General features: G+C 55.8%; 3 protein-coding genes across 3 annotated transcripts; 1 reads left to right on the plus strand and 2 right to left on the minus strand.

Moving 5' to 3' along the window:
* Positions 1-1585: 1585 nt before the first annotated feature.
* BESB_074130 (uncharacterized protein) lies at positions 1586-8786 on the plus strand (the record flags this gene model as incomplete). Its single annotated transcript, XM_029365786.1, has 9 exons — positions 1586-1765; positions 2298-2613; positions 2945-3084; positions 3452-3558; positions 3853-4986; positions 5555-5697; positions 6043-7043; positions 7650-7946; positions 8406-8786. The coding sequence occupies 9 exons, from the start codon at positions 1586-1588 to the stop codon at positions 8784-8786; spliced, it is 3699 nt and encodes a 1232-aa protein (XP_029218270.1).
* Positions 8787-11189: 2403 nt separating this feature from the next.
* Positions 11190-15465, minus strand: BESB_074140 (isocitrate dehydrogenase; the record flags this gene model as incomplete). Its single annotated transcript, XM_029365787.1, has 7 exons — positions 11190-11219; positions 11665-11829; positions 12059-12191; positions 12424-12602; positions 13136-13375; positions 13904-14210; positions 14918-15465. The coding sequence occupies 7 exons, from the start codon at positions 15463-15465 to the stop codon at positions 11190-11192; spliced, it is 1602 nt and encodes a 533-aa protein (XP_029218271.1).
* Positions 15466-17040: 1575 nt separating this feature from the next.
* Positions 17041-19948, minus strand: BESB_074150 (DUF89/Fructose bisphosphatase; the record flags this gene model as incomplete). Its single annotated transcript, XM_029365788.1, has 6 exons — positions 17041-17098; positions 17482-17550; positions 17666-17762; positions 17936-18128; positions 18578-19504; positions 19784-19948. The coding sequence occupies 6 exons, from the start codon at positions 19946-19948 to the stop codon at positions 17041-17043; spliced, it is 1509 nt and encodes a 502-aa protein (XP_029218272.1).
* Positions 19949-21692: the final 1744 nt, after the last annotated feature.

Consider the following 21692-nt stretch of genomic DNA (forward strand, 5'->3'; position numbering starts at 1 on the left):
TAGCGACACAATATATCGATAAAGATGAATATAAGAATGCCCGCGCAGAAGTTCTCCAGAGGCAGAACGCCATGTCCAGTACACGCAGAGATCGAGACAAAGTCCTGCGACATGCAGCAGTCCATCAGGCTTGTTTCTGTTGAAGACGTCGTCGCAGCAGGCACCTCAGGACACGGCAAGACTCTTTGCGAATACTTTTCCACCGACGTCGATGCAGGAATCCGAGCGCACTGGCTTGCATACACACATCAACATACATTTATGTATCTGCACCTGCATCTCTACATATTTGTATATATACATATATAGAGAGCGACATATATGCATATAAATATATATATATATATATATATATATATATATATATATATATATATCCGTGTGTATCTTTCTACTTGTACCAGTAAGTAGGTACAGTAAAGCAGTGGAGTTCTTTTCGCTACTTCTTTCACATGTGAGACCTTCGCACGCCGCTGTCCAGGCTCAGGGGCGCTCGGCGGAGAAGCGCCTTTACTCACGCGCGGGCAATGAGTTAAATTTCTGCCTTTTTTCAACTTCGCCGCACCGGCGCGCTGTCGTGACCGCTGCGACCATATGCGCAGAATTCCATTTGCAGGCCCCAGATGCCACGCACGCGACGAAGAAGAAGAAAATTCAGACGCGATCCCTAGAGAATAAGAGAAGACAGTCACGAAAAAGCGGCGAAACTAGCTGCTAAACACGACCACAGAAGACGAAGCGTCCACGTCGATGCCGAGACAGACACAAAGGGGCGACGAGTCGCATGGGCGGGTTAAAGAGAAAAAAGCCGAGGAGAAGAAAGCAGAGATAACACTAGCAGAGTCTGATATGGAAATAACGCGGAAGCGAAAAGGGCGCTTAGAGATGGCCTTTCGCTGTCTCGTGAGGCTGTGTGCATGTCTTGCGAGGCGCGAAAAATTCAGCAAATTGAATCGGCGAAAAGTCGCAAGGACGTTTTTCTTCATTCCGATATTCGCGCGTGAGCATGCATGCCCGCTCTGCTCGTCGTGAGCGATTTTGTGGGGTCTGGACGAATCGACTAAAAAGGAGCGAGGAACTCCGTCTGCTCTTTTCTTCTCTTTTTTATGCTCGGTGCCTGGGACCTGAGGTCCTTCGCACTGCGCGTTTTCTGGTTTGACGGAGACGTCAGGTCTCTCGCGTTGGCTCGCTGCTCACATCGACATCGCCCGCTGCCGCAGCGAAGAGGAACGCAGACAACATCCCAGGAGAGCGTCCTTCCGTTGTGTCTCTTCTTCCTCGGCAACTCTTTTTTTTTCTTCTCTCTGAATTCCTCTCTCTCTGTCGCCTCCTCTCGCTTGCGCGGTTTCGCCGCGTTGGTGCAAGGGCGGCGCGCGCGCCCGTCTCCACGTTGTCGTCTTCCTTTCTTCTTCTCGCGCTCGCTGCATCGGCTTCCGCAGCCTGCAGTCGCCACTGGTGCGTCTCTCCTGCTCCTCATCCTTTCTCTCCGTCTTCGCGCCGTGACGACTGCGCGGAGCCTGGCGGCGAGTTTCACAGCAGCGGCCGCGGAGGCAGCAGACAGCTGCGCGAATCGTAGCTCTGAAGAATGGCGAAGAAGAGGAAGGAAGGAGGCGTGGGAGGCAAAGCTGGAAAGACCGCTTCGCGGGGGGCGGGCAACGCTTTCGAAGTGCTGGCGAACAAGAAACTGCGCCGCGCCGTCGTGGGTCTAACTGTCAAAGGTTCCAGCCGCAACTCCCTCGCCGCCACACACAAGGACCAGCAGCGTGTGAGTCCTCTGCCTCATCTGATGGCGCCCGACCGCCCTCCTGGCCTCTGCTGCACGCGCCTCTGCGCCTCCAGTTCGCTCTCTCCCGACACACAGGGATTTGAGACTCGTCTTTCATCGTCCACTCCCACGTGTCTATCCATACATGTATCTATATATATACGTATGCGTATATGTGTCTGATTGGATCAATATGTAGGCCTGTGCGGGGTGGCGACCAAGGCTACGAGTCTCTGGCGCTTGCCTTTGGAGTCTCTTTAGTCTGCTGTCTGTCGCCAGAGTCTACCAGCTCCGCATCACTGCGCGCCTCGATGCCTTCTTGCTCATCTGAGAGAGGGGCATCTTGTCTGTCGCCTTGCTTCCGTTTTTTCTTTTCTGCGAACGCGACAGCGAACCTGTAAACATGTTTGTTGTGTTTGCCGTTTCCTGGGCGCGCCGCAGGCTCCATGCACCACGGTGCACAGAGGCCGCGGAAGGCGGCGGCGATGCCGGCGGTGCATGTTTGTTTTTCGTCCTTTTTCTTGGTTTTCAGCGCTCGCATGCATTCCACAGCGCCTCCTCCGTCGCGGGATTCAGAGACGAGCGTTTTTCGGGCGGGGGCAAGGGCGACGAAGAAGATCTTCTATTCCACCGCATGAAGCTGCTTGCGCAGCGCAGGCAGCGCGAGAAGGAACTCGCGAGAAAATGCCGAAACAAGAAGAAAAAAGGCGGATTCGCGCTGGGCGAGGAGGACGACGAAGAGGATGAGGGCCTCACAGTCAGCGGCAAGGCGCTGTCGCAGATGGAGGACGACGAGCTGAAGAAGCTGGGAACGCTCGGCGAGCGCCTCGGAGACGACATTGAGGATGGTAAGGGCCTGGCTGCGTCCCCCGCGGTGTTTCCGCCGCATGCACACACACATACGCGGGCACATATATACATATCAGTACATGAGTATCCGTGTTTCGGCAGAGGTGTGTGAGTCTATAGGCATATCGGTGTGTGCGCCGAGAGCGGGCACTGCTTTTTCGTGAAGGTAAAGCACACGGGCGAACCCCGGCGCGAATACTTTGGGAGGAGATAAAGATGCATATTGATACATATTTTCAATACTAGTAATTCTATTTCGAGCTTTGTGTTTCATTTGTCGTAGTCTCCTGGCTATTGCTCGAGGATGTTCGTTTGTGTGGTCGCTTGCAGAAGGCGTGGAGTTTCCTTCGAATCTGTTTTTCAAGGATGGCTACGACGCGGGTGAACAGGAAGGCGACACGAAGCGCCCTCTGACGCGAAGAGAAATCTACCGCGAGATCATCGCGAACAGCAAAGAGGCTAAAGCGAGGGTGGGCATTGGCGCACAGACAAACTGAGCTCCGTATGGCTGCGTGATGACGCTCACTCTCTGGGCGCGTTCAGCGTGTCTATCGCGACGACGTGGAGCCACCTCGCGGCGCATCTTGCATCTTTCTGCGGCTGATGCCTGCCGGGCTGAAGAACTGTAACATCTCTCTGCCTACGCGTAGATACGCACCTATTCATATGTACATACATATATAGATGTATATGCGTGCGTCTCTTTCCGCGTATTCTATTCTGCGTGGATTCGCATGTTGTGTGTGAGCATGGGCTTTGCGAGTGTGAGGCTGCCCTCTTTGACCTAATTATGTCCCCCCGGTGTCTTGCTCGTTTCTGCTTTTTCCTTTTTGGCAGCTCGCGAGTGAGCAGCGCCAGCAACAGATGCTCTTGGAGAAGCTGGATGACGACTACGCAGATCTTTTGAAGCGTCCCGAAGCCCTCTTCAGACCGACGAAGAAGCAGTGGGTTTTCGCTTTTGCGTAGCGCAGGGTTTGACAGACGTGTGGTCAGCTGTGCATCGGGATCCATCCGTCGGCACTGGAAGCCACTCTCCGCCGGACCTGCCACTCCTGTGTTTCTTTGTTTCTCGACTTTTCGGCAGTGCAAGCATCTCGCATGACGATCGATGCATTCTCCAGTTCACACCTCTCGCCCTTTCCTCCGCCGTTTTTGAGTCGGGGCGTTGCGCGTCAGGTCGTTCGCCGGTTAATGCCTGCATGCGGCGCTTCCCTGTTCTCGCCGCTGTACGTACACAGGGCCATGGAGGCGCTTCTTCAGAAGCACCTCGGCAAGAAGGACGACGGCGCGAAGAAAGACGACGCACAGGCGGCGGCCAAAGAGAAGCACGCAACGAAATCGGAGGCGCCGAGCGCGAAGGCGCCCCACGAGCAGCCGTCCGCAGCGTGTCCTCTGCTTCTCTTTTCTTCTTCGTCTTCGTCCGCGTCTTCTGTCTCCGCTTCTTCGGCGTCTTCTGTCTCCGCTTCTTCGGCGTCTTCTGTCTTCGCTTCTTCAGCAATGGCAACTTCCTCTTTGACGCGCCAGCAGCGGGCCGCGGACGACTTCGACGCTCTCGCTGCGTCGCTGCGGTTTGACCGGCGGCTGCCAGGCACTGAGAAGCTGCTGACGGCTGAGGAACTCGCGGAGAAGAAGAAAAAGATGCTAGAGAAGAAGGAGCGCGAACGCACCGAACGCATGCTCCAACTCGGCGACGAACCGGAGGAGGAAGGAGAGGACGCCGAGGCAGAGAGCGAAGAAGACGAGGAAGGAGACAATGATGCCGAAGACCGAGAAGAAGATGGCGATAAAGAGGAAAAAGGAGATGACGATGATGAAGAGAAAGACGACGAGGACGAAGATGAAGAGGATGACGAAGAAGACGATGATGACGATGATGAGAGTGAGGAAGACGAGGAGGTTGAGGAGGCGAGGACGCTGCTGGAGGAGGGCGCAGAGAGCGACGACGAAGATGAAGAGGAGATCGCGGAGGGAGACGATGACGCGGGGGACAAAGGCGCCGCGCAAGCAAAGTTGGGTAGGTCGCTGTTCACTGCAGGAACCGCGGAGCCCTCCAGCGCGTCGGGTGAAGACGAAAACGGAAATGACACTGAAGATGAAAGTGAAGAGGACAGTGAGGGAGACGAAGCAGAAGAGGAGGAAAGCAACGGCAACGCCGACGGAAAGGATCCGGAAGCGGCGCCGGCGGGAGAGAATGACGACGACGATGATGAAGCGTTTTTGAATGAGGATGAGAAGAAAGCGCGTGTCTGGATGCGCAACGACAAAGGAGAAGAGACGCTGACCTTCAAGCCCCCGGTTCCTCTCACCCGTGACGACGCGCGTGCGCTTCTCCTTCCGCACCCGCTGCGCTCCCAGTGGAAGCTTTTGCACCGGTAGGCGCATTCGATTTCTGAGGTAGTGCGTCGCAGCATGCGGAGGCCATCCTGTGCCTCACACTCAACGGAGAGTTCTCTGCACAGACGGTCATGCGCGAAGAGGTTGAATTGCATCTGCGTCGGGTGTCGGCGCGCCGCTGAAGGGAGAAAGAGAGAGTCGTTGTCTGTCCGGGACTCCGCCGTGTTGTGCCGCCCTCAGACGCGTGCGGTATGCTGCACATGTCTCTCCATTCACGCGAGTCTATCTATCCATATGCGTATCTCTATCTATTCATCTATTTGTATGTCAGGTGCTACCTATCTATTTATTTATCGGTCAGGTGCTATCTATCTATGTATCTGTGTATTTAGTTATCTGTGTGTCTGTCTATCTGTATCTATATGTATGCATGTCTATATGTACACTGTCACATCGATCTATACGTCTAGACCCAGATATCTACACTCCTCCGCTCCACATGAGATACAGAGACCCGCATCGGGGCGGTGTCCGACTCCTGGAACATAGGTACAGACGAGGATTTGTGGTGTCTTTCCTCGACTTCGTGTCTCGTTTTGTTCTCAGTGTCCGCGTGCTGCACTTTGGCGAAGATGCGAAGGCCGCGAGTTCGGCGATTCAAACGCAGAAGGAGAAGAAGGAAAAGATGTTCCGCGCGCTTCTGGGCTACGCGCTCGATGCCCATCTCGCGTCGCTCCGCTCCGATAAAGGTGTGCCTCGAGATACAGTTGCTGGAGAAATCTTGACGTTAAGTCATGTCGGAAATATCCGTTTCGCATACGGAGTAGGGTATACATTTTTATCAAAAATAAAACCATTTTGCTCTCTGAGGAAACATTATTACAACTAGTAGAATGTATCCACCTAGAGGTCTCATGCGAAGGGACGGGATCTCGGCGAAGAACACAGTCTCTACGTCGATGCGTTTGATTGCAATTTTCCGCAACACGTATGCATCTATACATGTTTGCGTGATTGCGAGAGAGCTGTCAAGAAGTTTCCAAACGGGCGGCATATGAATATTTTTTTTTTATCCTTGCACTTCGACTCGCCAGGTTTTCCGCTGTCCGAGCTGTGGGCAGCTTTGTCGGAGCACTATCTTTTCTTTGCGGAGGAGTTCCCCGACGTCGTGTTCTCTTTTTTCTTTCCTCTTCTGGTCAACATGTCTGCGCGCGTCTCGCCTGAGGCGCTGCCGCCTGAGCTCTTCTCTCTCCTTTCCTCTGCGTTTTCGCCGCTGGAGGGCACGTCGCAACGCGGCGCCGTCGGCGAGGAGTCCGAGGCCGATTCGGACGCCGGGAAAAAATCGGGAAAAAAAGGAAAAAAATCGAAAAACGGCGCCGAAGCCGCCAAAGCTGGGCTGCCGCGGGACACGCTCCATGCGTTCTCCGTCGCGTCCTCCGATGAGTCGTCGCTTCCGTATCCGCTCCTCTCTGCCGGCGCGCCGGTCAAAAAGCCCTCCTCGTCAGCGACCGTTCCCCCTGCCGCGGCAGATCTCGCCGTCCTCCACTTCCTTTTCCTGGCCTGTCCGCTGACGGATTTCCGGCATCCGCTGCTCTCGCCAGCGCTCCTTCTCCTCGATTTCTTCGCCAGCATGCGCTCTTCGTTTTCTCTCTCACAAGGCGCGGCTGCGCGTCCCTCCGCTGAGCGGCGCGCCCTTCCGCCTGCGCTGCCGGCCTCCGAGGCCGCTCTGACTGCCGCGGTTTCGGCCGCGGAACACATGCTGAAAAATGTGGAACAGTCCGGGAAACAAGCCCCGCAACGGAAGGAGACGCGCTCTGCCGCGAGAGGCGAGACGGAGCAGGAAGCCCAGGGTGCGGAGAGCGGCTTGCCGCCAGCTGTCGCTGCTTCTTCGATTGACACCAGCTTGCAAATTCTTCTGCTTCAACGCATTGCCATGCGCGCCTCGGGACGCTTCTTCCCCTCCTTCTTCTCGCTCGCGATCGCGCTGCTTCGCACGCTCCTTCAGTCGGCTGAGGGAGGCAAGGCGAACGCGCAGGAAAGCCAGGAGATTGCAAAGGCTGTGCTGAACACTCTCCGCGCACAAGTCCACCAGATGGTGAGGCACACAAGCGCCCTCGTCGGAGAAAAGACCGACGGCCGCGCCGGCTTCAGCTTCTTTCTCCATCAGCCGCAGAGTAAAACCGAGGCAATAGTATATATATTTTTTTTAGATATGGCGGCGTATGTAATGTGAATTGCCGTCGTTCACTTCTGTTGCTGGTGGGCTCCATGATGGCCTTCCGCATTCGGTGGCTTTTCGATGTCCTCTCGCTTCTCTCCCGTTCGGATCCCTTCTTTTTCACGGAGTGCATTCTGTTTGTGTGCATTTTGGACTTCCGGCAGTGGAGTCTTGTAGGGCAATAGTGCCGCTGGTTTGCCGCCGCCTGTCCCCGTCTATCACAAGCAGAACCTGCAGACCTGTGCGCAGGCCTCTGGCGCCTGATCCTTCCATTCCGTCTCGCTGTTGGTGGCGGTGCTTTTTTTGGCCTGGTGTTTCCTGTTGTGCCTGATCTCGCCAGCTGCGCTCCTCTTTCGCTTTGGGGAGGGTTGCATAACGTCCTTTCGGTTGCGCTGCCGTTACATCCGTTTTCGTTCCTGCGCCGCGCGCAGTGTTTGTCGTCACCTTTCATTTTGTGAGTTGCCTTTGTGTGCCTTTCCGCAGGCCGAGGCTTCGCAAGCGGCGTATGTCCCCTTGGCGCACTATCTGCTGCCCGCGTTCCCTGCCTTGCACGCGGCGCTGCTTCTCGCAGCCGCTCGGTCGGCGCCGGCGAAGGTCGAGAAGAGAGCGGAGAAACGGCAGGAAGCCGCAGAAGGCGACGAAGGCGCAGACTGCCTCGCGCGGCTCACGCAGGCGCCGTGGTTTCCTCTCCTGGTCGCGCTGCGGCGGCTGTGGAGAGCATGCGAGGCGATCCTCGTGGCGCCACTGGAGCCCCTCAGCCTCTATCATGCCGGCGAAAAGGTAAGGAACGTACATCGTTTTCCACCGTCTCGAGTGAAAACGCGGTTGGCATCGGCGTGGCTCGACGACCGAGGACCTGCGCCGTTTCACGGATGTCTGTGTCTAAATATGTTCGTGTCTGCGCCACGGAACATGCGCATCTCTCCTCGTTCGCGGATCTGGAACAACTGGCTCCACCTCGCTCCCGTTCCAGGGCCGCTTGTGGAAGTGTGTGTGGCTTCACGACTTTGAAACATTATACAATATATGCGTGTGCGTATAGATAGGTAGATGGGTAGATAGATAAATAGCGCTTGACAAGAACAAATAGATAGAGCGATGGATCTTGATAGACGTAGATGAGTAGATAGGTGTGGATAGACAGGTAGATGGACAAATAGGTGGACTCTGCGCGCGGGCGACGCGGTTTCGGTATCGCGAACGTGTTTTCGAAGCGCTTCCGGCCTTTGTTTTGCCCAGGTCGGGTTGACGCTGTTGACGCCTCGGTACGTCGAGCCGTCTCTGCTTCGGCGTCGAGGCTCCGCGTGGGCGCTCGAGGACGAAACGCGCGTGGGTTTCGAAGAACTCCGTCGGGAGAAGCGGCAGGCGAACCAGATGCGCCGGCAGGGAGGCCGCATGCTGCGCCGAGACGCCGCGTTTGTGATGACGCAGAAGGGCCGCAGAGAGAGCTTCCGCAAGCGCAGAAACGCCGACCGCCAAAAGGAGATCATGGGCATTCTCGAGCAGGACCAAGTCGAGTACAAGAAACTCAAAACTACAGGTGAAAACGAGGCAAAGAAGGGGGGGGAGGCGAAGCTGGGGACCGTAGAGGCTGCAGGGCTTCCGCTGCGGCGCGGGTAGTAGACCGGTGCGCGCCGGGGCTACAGGGAGACTGTGCGGATGTGGCGAGTGCTTCTTCACGTTGTATGGAACGGTTCTGTGTCTCTCTCCCCCTGTCTGTCTCTTCTTTTCGTCGTCTTCAGGAGGCACAATGGACACGTCCCTAGCGGCGTATCGACCGAGCAAGCAAAAGAAAAAGCAACGCATGGCGGGGAACAAACAGGAGACTCCAGCGGCGAAATGAGGTTATCCAGTGCTTTCGTCGCGCCCGCGTATTTTGCATTTTGGCGTATTCCCCGCGGTGCATGCTGTTATGTCTTCTCATTGCCGTTCGGCATTCCTCTCTGCGCTTCGTTCACAAGCGTCCTCTCTATCCCTGTGCGGGATCTCTCTTGGGTTTCCATTGTATGCGATCCAGCCTCTCCCCTGGGCTCTTGGGACTCTGTCTCGCAGCGTCGTGCTTGCCTGAGGTGACCTCCTTGGCGCACGGCTCGCTTTTTTGTCGTTTGTAGAATGGAGACGCCGGTGTCAGAATGGTGCTTACGCACGGCTTCGAGGCTGCGTGTTCTGCGCTCTCGTCTCTGGCGGTTCTCTGTCTCGACCGGGCTCGCTGCCTTCAAGTGTGCGTGTCATCGCGCCGAGCTTCACTTCATCGCCAAGGCCAGTGTCTCGTCGTCGCATTCTCTCTCACCACTGAAATCCCTCTGGCGTTCTCATAGTGGCTCGCTGCGGCCCTTCGCGCGCCTGCCTCGCCGCGGTGCTTGAGAGGATGGAGCCGCGAGAGCGGAAGGAACCGTCGCTTTACACATCTTTTTCAAAGCACGTAGATGCATGCGCTTCAATCTATTTCAGAATTTACCGACCTCCGCCTACACAATACATCGTCGTGTTGCCGGCTCGAGGTTGGCACCGAGTCTACTTTCGCCATCGCCGCCACACTGGCGATTATTGTCACAGTTACTAGTTTGCTACGCTTCGATTCGAAAGCCTCGTGTCTCGCACGACAGTGCGGCGCGCACACGTCCTCTCTCCGGCGCAGGCTGCAGAGGTCGCTCAATGCGTGTTGGGTGGATGCTGGGCGATCCCGCTGCATGCAAATGCACGTGGCGACGCATCGCTTCCGGACATTGAGAGCCAGCACTCCGCACTCTGGCACACGCCCCACTTCGTCCTTACGGCCTTCAGACGGCAGCGAGGCAGACATGCTCACACGTAATATCTGCCGTTCTCACGCGTCTCTCATGCTTCAAACCGGCAACTGGATCAAATAAGAGCTGACAAAGTTAACAGAAGCCATGACGAGGGTTCGCCAGGCAGAGTGGAAGGTTTCCCATATTCAACTCATGTCCGCCTACTCGAAGTGCTACGTCATTTTGCCGTCGTCGAATCGCGCCTGCGAAAGGGATGCTGGCGAGCTGCCTGACCAAACACTCCCAGTGCGTCACAGTATGGTCAACCCTACCATGGTCCCTTTTTCAAATAGAGTTAGGGGCAAGGCACAGACCTCACATGAATCTTTACTCTGCGGAGATGAGGGCAGTCCAGCAGTGTATGCTTTGCGAGTCACGAGGCAGGTTGCCGGAGTCGCTTCGGTCAAGATCTGCTTTTTTTGGTTTCTTCGAGGAGCCCGGAGGGGTCCCTGACTAGCTTTCGTCTGTCTAGATATCTTGCCTCTCCGCATTCCGTCATGTCCGTGATCCACCTGTGTATTCAACGCCGGAGACGCGCGCGGAGTCGTATTTGCCCAGAAACGTCTCCTCTCTGTCTCGTTAGCTCATCAGTTTGTTGGCTTCCAGTCATACAGCTGTGGATCGCAAATCGTTTGTTTAGAGACGAGACCTACTTACAACGTGCCACCGATCCACGGCTATGATCTTTGCAGTCTCCGTGAGCCCTTGTGCTTCCTATATGCTTCTTCCTTCTATATAGCAGGATGGAAACGCGAGAACGTACTGCACTTGCATCTTTACTCCTGTCCAATCTTGATTCTCCTTAACAAGATTGTGTGGCAGAATTCTCTTCCTACATCTTTTTCCGCTATCCGGTGTATGTCACTTCTGCCTCACAACGTCTCCCATTCGTTCCCTCTCTCCTCAACATTGCTCGCTTCTGTCTGCCTCTCGGCTGTCGCGCGGACCCTTTTCTGTACAAGGGCGGACGCGAAAAACAGCAACGTTTGATTTTTCGACAAGAGAACGTTCAGCATGCACCAGCGCCGGACGTGTAAAAGAGCAACAGACACCACACAGCCCCGCGACGTCGTCGGCTTGCGATCGTCTCTGCTCAGCACCCGGCAGTCCAACTCGCCCGCTTCACCATCAACTGATTCATCAGCCATTTCTTTCTCCCTTTCTTCTGTTTGCGCTTTTCTCCTCGCTCAGACAAGCCACGCGAGAGATCTTTTCGACAATGGATTCACACCGATTATCGGCGCTGGTTGTCATCGTGGTCATCCTGCATGCGCAAACAAAAAGCGTTGCATGTGCGTACCCGAATGCGTCCTGTCGTCGCTGAGTGAGTCACAGCGTGCGTGAAACTTATTTCGACAGCTGTTCTGCGATGATCTTAAACATCAGCTCCATAGTGCTCAAGTGGAGCCCCGTGCGACATCCACGAGCACATCGTCTCTCGTAGCCGCCCGCGGTTGCGCTCCCTCCGCAACGATTGGGATGTCACACACACTCTGCTGATGAAGCAACCCGAATTGCTCTTAGGTTAAAACGGAGGCGACCACCGGGTCTACGCGTGCGTGGATCCTGTGCTACCAATGCAGAAGAAGGACTCAGCGATGTCTTCGCTCGGAAGCTCCTCCCCACAAGGGCGTAGCTGCATAAGGATTCCTGCCGCAACTGAGTCGAGGCCGCGCAGAGCTCAGAGCGCCGCTAGCTAGAGGTCTTACGACAGAGGAATTGTGCTCAGAGGCTGCGTAATGCTCCCAGTTTGAGTTCGACAGCTTGCCCCCTACAACGTGGTGCGTCTGCGGCGTTTGGTGCGTGATCAAGTTCATCTTGAGGGTGCTGGAGATCGCGTCCATGAACTCCTCAGTGGTCAGGTAGTCATTGGCCTGCGCCGAGCATGATCCAACACAGACAAGCGCGCGAACCTCACGCAAGAAAGACCGAGCGATGAGGCAATGGACGATCGGAGCCCGATGCCTCCGCCCTGTACAACCCTACACCCTAGCCAGAAGACGCCTACGGCAAGCACAGGCCGCGAAGTGCCGCCTGCAGGTCGGTGCCTACCGCGTCACCGAGAGATGAAAAGGAAAGTGCGCAGACTGCGTAGTTGCTTACCGTGACGTTGTCGGCGCCTTTGACGCAGATCGCGAGATCCTTCGGCATCGCGCCGCTCTCGACGGTCTGGACGCAGGCCTTCTCCAGAGCAATGCAGAACTGCTCCAGGCGGTCGTTGCCGTCGAGCTTCGCTCTGCACAGCCACACGCGGACGGAGACAGCGACGCACAAGCGCATGCATCGCCTCCTACTGCCACGCCCCAGCAATGGACAGAACAAAAAAAGAAAGCCCTCATCGGACCGTGGATCTGGACGGGGGCGGCGGCTTGCGCTTTTCGGCGCCGTGCTCTCGAGCGTATTCCAACGACACTGCTGCTCTGTGGGCTCTCCATTGCTTTTCCTTCTCCCCCTCTTGGATCCGCTACCTGTGTGCAAGGCCCCGAGTCCAGGCGAAGATCGAGGCGATTGGATTCGTGGACGTTTTATGACCCTTCTGGTGCTGGCGGAAGTGGCGCGTCACGGTGCCGTGGGCAGCCTCGCTGACGACTGTCTGCCCGTCGGGACAGACCAGAATGGAGGTCATCAAGCCGAGCGAGCCGTAGCCCTGAAGAAAGAAAAGGCCCGCACAACGCAGCGAGCGACCCCGCCTGAACGTCGAGAAAAGAGAGACGAAATAAAGGAAAACAGGCGAAAGAGAGACGCCGTCGGTTGCACAGAAGCGCACGCATCCGAGGAGTGGCGCAGAGCCCGCGGCGCTAACAGACAGAGGCCGCTAGATACGCGGCAGACGACGCCCCAGCAGCGACATCGAGGTGGCACAGCATCCATGTCTCTCCGCATTCCGTCCAGATGGACATCAAAGAGGCGACGACCAAAATGAACGTCATGATATTCGTACACCTTGTTTTATATATTGATTTTCAGGTATATTCTAGCACGAGAACTTGCTTCCGGAACCCTCCCCACCCCCATCCGTCTAGGCAGCAGTCCGGTTGCCGTGGATCTGCCTCGCGCCTGTCTCTGTTTTCGCTCGTCGGTCGCGCTGGATTTTTTTTTTTCGAGGCTACTCCGTCCTCCCTCTCCCCTGGACAGAGCTGCTAGACGCAGCAGCTGCGCGATTTTTATCTGGTATCTTACCTGCGCGACGATGTCAGACTGGACGTCGCCGTCGTAGTTCTTGCAGGCCCAAACGAAGCCGCCCTCGGACTTGAGAGCCTGCGCGACCATGTCGTCGATGAGTCTGTGCTCATACCAGATGCCTTGCTTCTCAAAAAGAGGCCGGAACTGCTCTTCGTAGTAGGACTGGAAAATGTCCTTGAACATGCCGTCGTACTGCTTCAGAATCGTGTTCTTCGTGCTTAAATACAGAGGCATGTTCTGGAAAAACAACCGAAAACGACAACAAACTGCAAACGTTAGAGAGACGCCTAAATAAGACAAAGCCTAAAGCACGCATATGCTTGATGCACACATACATATATATATATATATGTACAGGTACGTACAGATACATATAAGTACATATATGTATATATCGATATATAGCCGCATGCAGGATGTACATGCAGTAGCAAGCAGCCAGCCAGAACGCAGGAAATGCGTTCCGCTGGCGTGCCTGCACGCAGGCAGGCAGACCCACACGCTTCGGCTGCCACAGCGGAATCCCTCTTGAGCACGGCAGGATCCGCTTCAAATACATATTTACAAATAATTTATTGTTTACTATAGATTTTGTGATAAAACTACAGCTTCATACATCAAGAGGCAACCTCACGCCCCCAGACATACATTCATACATACATGCATGTATATATGCAAATATACTGCAACGAAATGAATATATATGTATATATATATGCGTGTGTCTGGATGAATGCGACCTGCCGGATGGCTCGTCTGAGCTACCTGCTGCAGTGCGAACTTGAAGGAGCTGAGCGCGAATCCGCGGATGCTGTCCTCGGTGTTATACATGCCAAGCATGACACCGGGGCCCTTGAAAGAGAAGACTTTCTTCTCGACGCGCTCGCCGCCCGCCGACGGCGTGAAGGAGATAGTGAAGTCTCCGGGGCTGTCGCAGACGAGCGACTCAGCCTTGTACTGGTCGCCGTAAGCGTGACGGCCGATGACGATGGGCTTCTTCCAGCCAGGCACGAGGCGCGGCACGTTGCTGATCAAGATCGGAGCGCGGAAGACTGTGCCATCCAGAATGTTTCTGAAAAGAACGCAAACGCAGCCGCGGCGAACGAGAGTCAGAGCCGGGATCTCCTCAACGAAAAAAGCGGGAAAACCGGAAGCAAACCCGGCGACTGGGCACGCCTCCGAGCCCCGGGCGTCACCACAAGTGGTTGAGGATTCAGAACGCGCACGACTCAGGGAAAAGATAAAACGTCGCAGTCAGAAGCCGCAAAAGCGGGTGCATAAGTCCGCTCGTCTCTCGGAATCGACGACACGCGAGGCATACGCAGCGAGGCCGAGTGAATAAAAGTCGGTAGGCATGGCGTGGCGCCGAGATCCCCGTTCAGACGGCTCGTCACGCGGCCTGTGCGCAGAACGTGTTGGCCCCATGCGGCAGGGGGGGGGGGGTGGAGCTATTCCCTACTGCACTGAGACAAGCGTAAAGGACTGCTCAGGTACGAGCATATATATATATATATATATATAAATACGCTCGCCGGCCTCACATGTGGCGCTCGGGTTCTCGCCGACATGATGGCGGTATACACAGGCATCGAAAAAGATCCACGTGGGAACTGTTTCACCGACGAAGGCGTCGGGGCCACTGATTTTCGCATGGCTAGTGGCAGTTCTGTCTTTCACGCGTCTCGGGTTAGACGCAGTAGCGCCGCGAAACACCCGTTGCCGCCGGAGCGACGCTTTGCAGTATGCTGCTCAGATGTATTCCTGGTTCGCTGTGCGCACCTGATAGTCCCGTTCGGGCTTTTCCACATCTTCTTCAAGTTGAATTCCTTGACACGGCCCTCGTCGGGCGTGATGGTGGCACATTTGATGCCGACGTTGCATTTTTTGATGGCTTCGGCGGCCTCGAGAGTGACTGTGTCTTCGGTCCGGTCGCGATTCGTGACGCTGAGGTCGTAGTACTCAAGCGGAATTTCGAGGTAAGGGAAGAGGAGCTTGTCTTTGATCCAGGCCCAGAGAATGCGAGTCATTTCGTCGCCGTCCATCTCCACGACTGGGTTCTTCACGTGGATCTTGCCCTCCAGGTTGAACGCTCCGCCCGTCGCAACGCCGGCAGACGACGCAGAGGACAAGAAGCGAGCAGAGGGAGAGACGGGAGAAATCGCGCGCGGACCAGAGATCTTCGTGAAGTCTCTGCGAGATGTGGCATGCTGCGACACGCAAGAAACGGAGGAGGCAGCGACGGCTGAAGAGGAGGGCAGGAAAGACGGAGAGAGGGACAAGCGCGAGCTTGCCGCCCTCGCAGTCACACAGCGCAGAGAGAAAGCCATGGTGCTCGTGGCGACTGAAAAGAGCAACGAACAGACAAGACGCAAACTCGCGACCCACACACACAATCGGTCAACAGACCCGGAAACGCGGTCCGCAGTGCAGGTGAAAAAAACACTCTCTCCTCAAAAAACGTGCAAGCGGAGCGAAGTAATTTCTGAGGGGATTCTGAGAGGGACAATCGACATCCACGGAGAGACAAACTCGACGAAACGCGGGGACCCAACACACGCAAAAATCCAACTTCCCTGCGAAAAGCAACAACTCCGCTCCCGCGGTCGTCCGCGCGAAGTGCCACACATGCACCGTGCGACACACGCGTTCAGTCACTGAGAGAAACCAGCGTGGATCCACGTGAGACGCACAGGTGGCGACAAGTCGCAAACAGGCTTTTCTCTGCGCAGGAGTCGCGACGAGAGCAGGTTGGAGTGCACGGCTGCCTGTGCGGACAGAAACTGCTGCAATTTTCCCCACAATACTGCGAGGAGACGTCGCGGCGAGTCGAGAGTCTGTCGGCTTTCGTGAAAATGCGAGAAAGCCGTGATGGGGGGAGCTGGCTTTTCAGCTTATTGCGCACTCCGATTCGCCAGAAATAGCAGAGTATGTCTATGGCAATCGGTAGATGCCACACTGCGGCGGCAAAGAAAAGCACGCCATCGAGCAGGTGACACAGGCCTGGCACCTTCTGCGGCAGGCTTCAGGAAAGCTTGTGCTACCATACCCACCGCCGATCTCTCTGTCCTCTGTGCGTAGAGCGCCTTCTGTATTACGCGGCGCGCAAGTCCGCACTCGCTGGGGTGAAACCTGCAGTCATGCGAGGACCTTTTGCTAATGTTGCGGCGCTTGATCCAGCCTTCCTTTCTATCCCCGCCATCACATCGCCATCAGCTACACATGTCTAGTGATCTGAAAATGTAGCGAATTCTTCGCTCCGCGGCTTCGTCGGGTCGCAAATAGTGCCGTTCGCTTGAGTCGAGGCCAGGCCTACGAACCCCTCTACTCTCTACTCTGCTCGCAGCCGCCGACGACCCAACGGAGGTAACTGAATCTTCGAGGGACCTGGCGGCTTCTGTCAAGTGATCAAGACTGGAAATCCATGCAAATATCCACGAGGTTCGACTCCGTTGCGATTCGCCACGTGAAACGACGAAGAAGTAACCGCGCGTTCCGCTGGCGCGAAAGCGTCAACAGCGATATCACTATTAACAAGATTTGCGGAAAGCAACTCTCTCGGTGCCGCAGATCAAAGTCAGACAGAAAAAACGAGGGCAGGAACACGACTGCGCTTCCAGGCATGCCCGGAGCGCTACAGGACAGAGGGGGCGCCTCTAGCGCGCGTGCTTGTATTGCGGAACCACTATCGAATAAAAGATATTCCAGAAGAGTTGCACGGGTGCACAGTCGCGAGACTACGATCACTAGCGACGCCATACCAAAAGTTTAGACCAAGGCGTAACCCAAACTCACGCGTCTGCGCAAGACGCTTCTCAGCGTGTTTGACGCTTTAGCATTCGTGACTAGTCACCCGTCCAGCGTGCGCAAACTCAGTTCTCTCGAAGGTCCGCGCACGGTACGCGTCATTCCAGCGGACGCTCGTCCACACAACGTGGGTTGAAGTAGTGAATTACACCCCACCTGTACAAGAAAAACAGTCACACGAACACCACTCGTCGCCTTAACAACGGGCTTACAGGGGCGGAAACTACAGGGGGACTATCCCCACGGGGCATCCACAGTCCACCTGGAGTCTCGAGTGGCATAAGCAGATACCTGACTGTCTATCGAGCCGACCCGCAGTCCAGTACCATAACGAAGAAGATGTGCCCGCTGCCTGCGGACGTCACTGGGGAATCCCCCGCTCAAGGTCACGGCTCGTCGCTTTGACGATAAACACACGTGAAAGTCGACTTGCATTTTCCGCAGAGATGCTGCATAACTAACCTCGCGCACTCCAACAGCTGACTCTGTCCGTCCAGTCGAGAGCAGGATACAAACTACATGTGCGGCGTAGCACTCACTTGCCGTTAACCATCCATTCTTTATCCGTCTCCTCGGCGTGCTTCTGCTTTTCCGCTGAAATGCCGCATCTGAGAAAGCGCGGCACAGGAAGAATTCAGTCTCGATGCAAAGTAGGCGTGAACACGCCTATACCTTCAGAGCGGAGAGCTGCCATAGCTTAGCTGGCTGCAGGGTAACACTTACGCAACGTCAGCCTTCAGCTTGCGTAGAGCCAGCAGTGGGCAGGGGGCGTACTGCGCCACGCGCGAGAACGGAGTTTGAATTGACCACGCTCTATCGCCTGAGACACCCAACCGCAGCACAAAAAAGGCAAACTTCATCCATCGGCGAAACTCTAGAAAGCACCGCTACAGGTGTGTCTGCGGAGATGCCGTGCGCCAAGACGTGAAGAGGCTGCCTCGCTGAGGCGCACGCGGATTCGAACGCAGACCCCGGGACGCCCCCGCGTCGTACCAAGGATGCGTCGGTAATTCGCGTCTCCTTTGCTGATAAGCACCGACGCTGTGTCGCGCAGTTCTGCGTAGAGCTCGCTGGGCATGTCCGAGTACTCGAACGGCATGCAGAAGTACGTGTGCGCCTTAACCTCCCATCGGCCCCTCTCCACGTACGACCGCCACAAGTTAGCCAGAGCACTGACGGTCGGTCTCTAAATAACAAGGTAGCAAACGAACCGTAAAACACCATGAAAGATGCGCAGCACATGCCACAAGGCAACCGGCCGTGAATTCAGCACAGCGTCTGTGTATGTCTGCAGCAGACGCTGCAGACATACACACTTGCGATACGTTGCCGCCGCTCTCCAATTTGGTGCGGAATCGCTTACAGCTGCTGCGGCGATTATGTCCTCGCTCGCCGGTATGGCATGGGGACTGACGTTTCTCAAATACCATCACGGACCGGAAAAAGCCAAGTGAAGCTGCCCAATACATCTACACAATAATGGACCTTGCCAGGGACGTGGACCGCTCTAACTAAACTCACCAACAGCGATATCGTCCACGCGACTTCCGGCACGCAGTCCGCCGCTGGCGTGAATGTAAGAACGACGCCCACCCGAATGTCCATTTTGCCGACTACGTTCTATTGAAGACTCACAGCTTTCGAGGCTTGTTGTTGAATCCACGTGTAGGTGAGCTGGAAATCTTTCGGCAGCGCATCGCTCACGAAGATGGGGTATTCTTTGACGTAGAAGACGACCTTGTCGACAACTTTGTATTCCAGCAGCACACACGCCAGCCACATGTCGGTGAGAACTTCTGAGCCAGCGTTGTCAACGAAAATCACGGCCTTCCGCTCCTTCTTTGCGGAGCGCTCCGCGGAGAATTGACTGCGGACATCTTCGAAAAAGGCGTCAAAGTCATCGCAGAGAATGCACGCGCTCTCGTCGTCATCCTCCCCCAGAACGGACGAGGCGGTCGTTTCTTGCCCAGCTTGTGTCTCAGCTTCCTCGTGGCTGCAAGGCCACAAACTCAGGTCCGCCGCGTTACCTTTCAGCGCCCCAAGAATGGCGCTGCGCAAGCCTGCCCTGAAGACTGCCGCGTCGTCAGGCGTGCAGCCCGCTGGGTCGTTCATGCGTCTGAGCGACTCTCCAAAGCGAAGCAGCATTGGCGCACAGCCCCGGAGACCTGCCATCTTCTGTTTCTCAAACGGGTCGTAGAGCGTCGTGAAGTAGTCAAATGCGTGCGAGATGCGCCGGTAAAAAAAGAGCTCGGCTACGAGCCACGGCGCCGACGCCCACGTAGCGTCTTTCGCTACCCACTTCGGCAAGACGACCTCGTTCCACAGTCGAATGTCCGCCTTCTCAACGTCCAGCGAATACGCCCCCGCTTTTCTGGCTCCCTTGTTTGACTTCTCCACCTCTGGTAAATAGCGCAGGGGCGTCGTGAGAGACTCGCCCATCTCCTGGTCGAGCGCTTGCAACCGCTGCAGAGACTCCGGGTGCGTTTGGAGAAACTCTGCATTCTCGTGGAACGTGCGTTTCAGAATCTCCTCGCGTAGGCGCCTGTTGACGGTGTCGTACGACTGCCAAAGAAAAGCACACCGCACAACAAATCTTGCTCGCGCACCCAGTAACGGGCGCTCGATTCAGAGTTTCATACCACGGAAAACAAACTAGTGATTCGTATGAGCTTGTACCAGCTCAGATCGCCGTCTGAATCGCGGAAGCCACGCCGCCGTGGACGGCGCTGGTGCACGCGAGCGCAGGGATGATCTGTCATGCAACGCCATGGTTGCTTCCTCGGCAAAGAGCACGTCTACCCTACGCTGAAACCCCCTAATCAATGAAATGTGTGTGCGTACCCAAGTACCCGGGACATCGGAATGCGTAGCATCGGGCAGAACAGCATTCGACGGCCGAGCGCGATGCAGATTCCACATGTCTCGATACTGTTCCAGCAAGCGTGCGTCTCTGTCCGACTGCAGCCAGCCTTTCCCCGTGGGGGGCTGTTGGAGCATCCACGTCATCTTGGAGGCGGTGAGCAAGTTCCGAAAACACTGGCGAAACAGCGTGGGCCTAGGACCCTTAGTGCGGCGGAGCGTCTCGGCGGGCCTCCTGATGTTGTTCTTCAACCGCCTCGTCAACCCGGGGCTGCAGAAGATACACAATTAGAGGACGGCACCACTTAAAGGCATACAGCACCAGCGTGACTGCCAAGATTCCTCCGAGTCCCAGAGCGACGAGCAGACTGGGCTGGAACACCCAAAAGAGCATCCCCGCCGTCAGCAAGTACGGAGACAGCGTCCACAACCACCGCAGACCATTTAGAAGTTCCATTGAAAACTCGGGTCGCGTGGAGCAAAAACTCGAAAACGAGGTTTGGCGAAGTGTCGACGCATAGGAACGGTCCCTGGGGAAAAAAATGGCTAGAGGTCGGTGGCCGCTGCACAGCACGAGCATCTCACACTCGCGCCAGTTACAGCCACGGAACAGAACGAGCATCTCCGGACTCTTCAACAGACGTACCACCCATCCCACCTGCGGCTTTTTGGGGGGGCTGTCATTCAAGCTGATATGCTTATAAGAGACCGTGTGCGGAAAGTGGCATGACTTTTGAGCATGAGGCTTCCTCCTATTTGCTCCACCAAACAAGAGCAGTGAAGACGGCGGACGTTACAAGATGCCAGGACGCACCAGTCGCCAGCTCGTCCTGTCGACACGGCGTTCCAGAAAACGGAAGACAAGTGTCATTCGCGTACTCTGAGTTTGCGGAAAGGGGAAATGCTGTCAAGGCGCTCGAGTGGCTGGCAGTTCGGTTCACCCGAGGTTCACACGCCACGGTCCCAACCGCCCCTCAAACTCACACAGGTTTTCACAGTTGATGTAGCACACGTTTCAGTTTGATTGAGGCAGACGATAAGTCTGTGTGGCGAGGACGGAGTTGCGATAGTTGATCCGTGGTTGTCAAGTCCCAACCGTGAACCGCCCATCAGCGGCCAGGGAGAGCCAGTCCAGTAGAGGACACGTTTGGATTTGTTCCGACGAGACACCCAAGGGATTTTTCGTCGGCAGCACTTTCCAATAGCCGCAAGAACAAATCCTGGGCGTCCAAAATGCTCCAATAGCTGGAGCCCCTGCGCATCCTCAGTGTAGTTATTCCACAGCATCCCCGGCCGCGGACACCGCATGAAAATAGCGCCAGCGTTCCTTGCAGGCCACTAACTCAAGATGCTCGCCGCACACAGTCGGAGGGTGGCGCCAGCCAGCCCCGTGTGTTTTCCTAGAATGGCTGAAACACCCGTTCTCCAAGACTGAAAACCCTGAATACGTTCGTGATGCGTGGGAGGTTGGCAGATCACGCGGGAGGACACTGCGAAAATCGCGGAGGCTCGACAATACGAGACAAGACGCTCCCGGCAACCAGCTATGCCTGCCAGCCCTGCGTTTGTCTCTACCGCCTGTTGCCTTTATCCAACAAAATTTCATTCTGCATCGTCTCGTTCCACTGCTTCACATCAGTTTCAGGTTTGGGATCATAATCCTCTTGCCTGTCGAAACTGCCGAACGAGCTGCAATCAGCGGCACATTCGCAGCACAGAGCCATGGCGTTTACCCAAATCAAACAGAGGTTTGTTCGATTGGGAAGGACACCACCATTTCAACTTTGGAGTGGAATTACCTGAAATTCTCTCCCCCTCGCCGTGTGTGGCTCCGTTACACAGTCGGGAAATCCTCTCCTGCCCAACGACTACGAAACATGCTGTGGCAATA

The sequence above is a fragment of the Besnoitia besnoiti genome, assembly GCF_002563875.1.
Source record: "Besnoitia besnoiti strain Bb-Ger1 chromosome Unknown contig00007, whole genome shotgun sequence".
In the NCBI taxonomy this organism is placed as follows: Eukaryota; Apicomplexa; class Conoidasida; order Eucoccidiorida; family Sarcocystidae; genus Besnoitia; species Besnoitia besnoiti.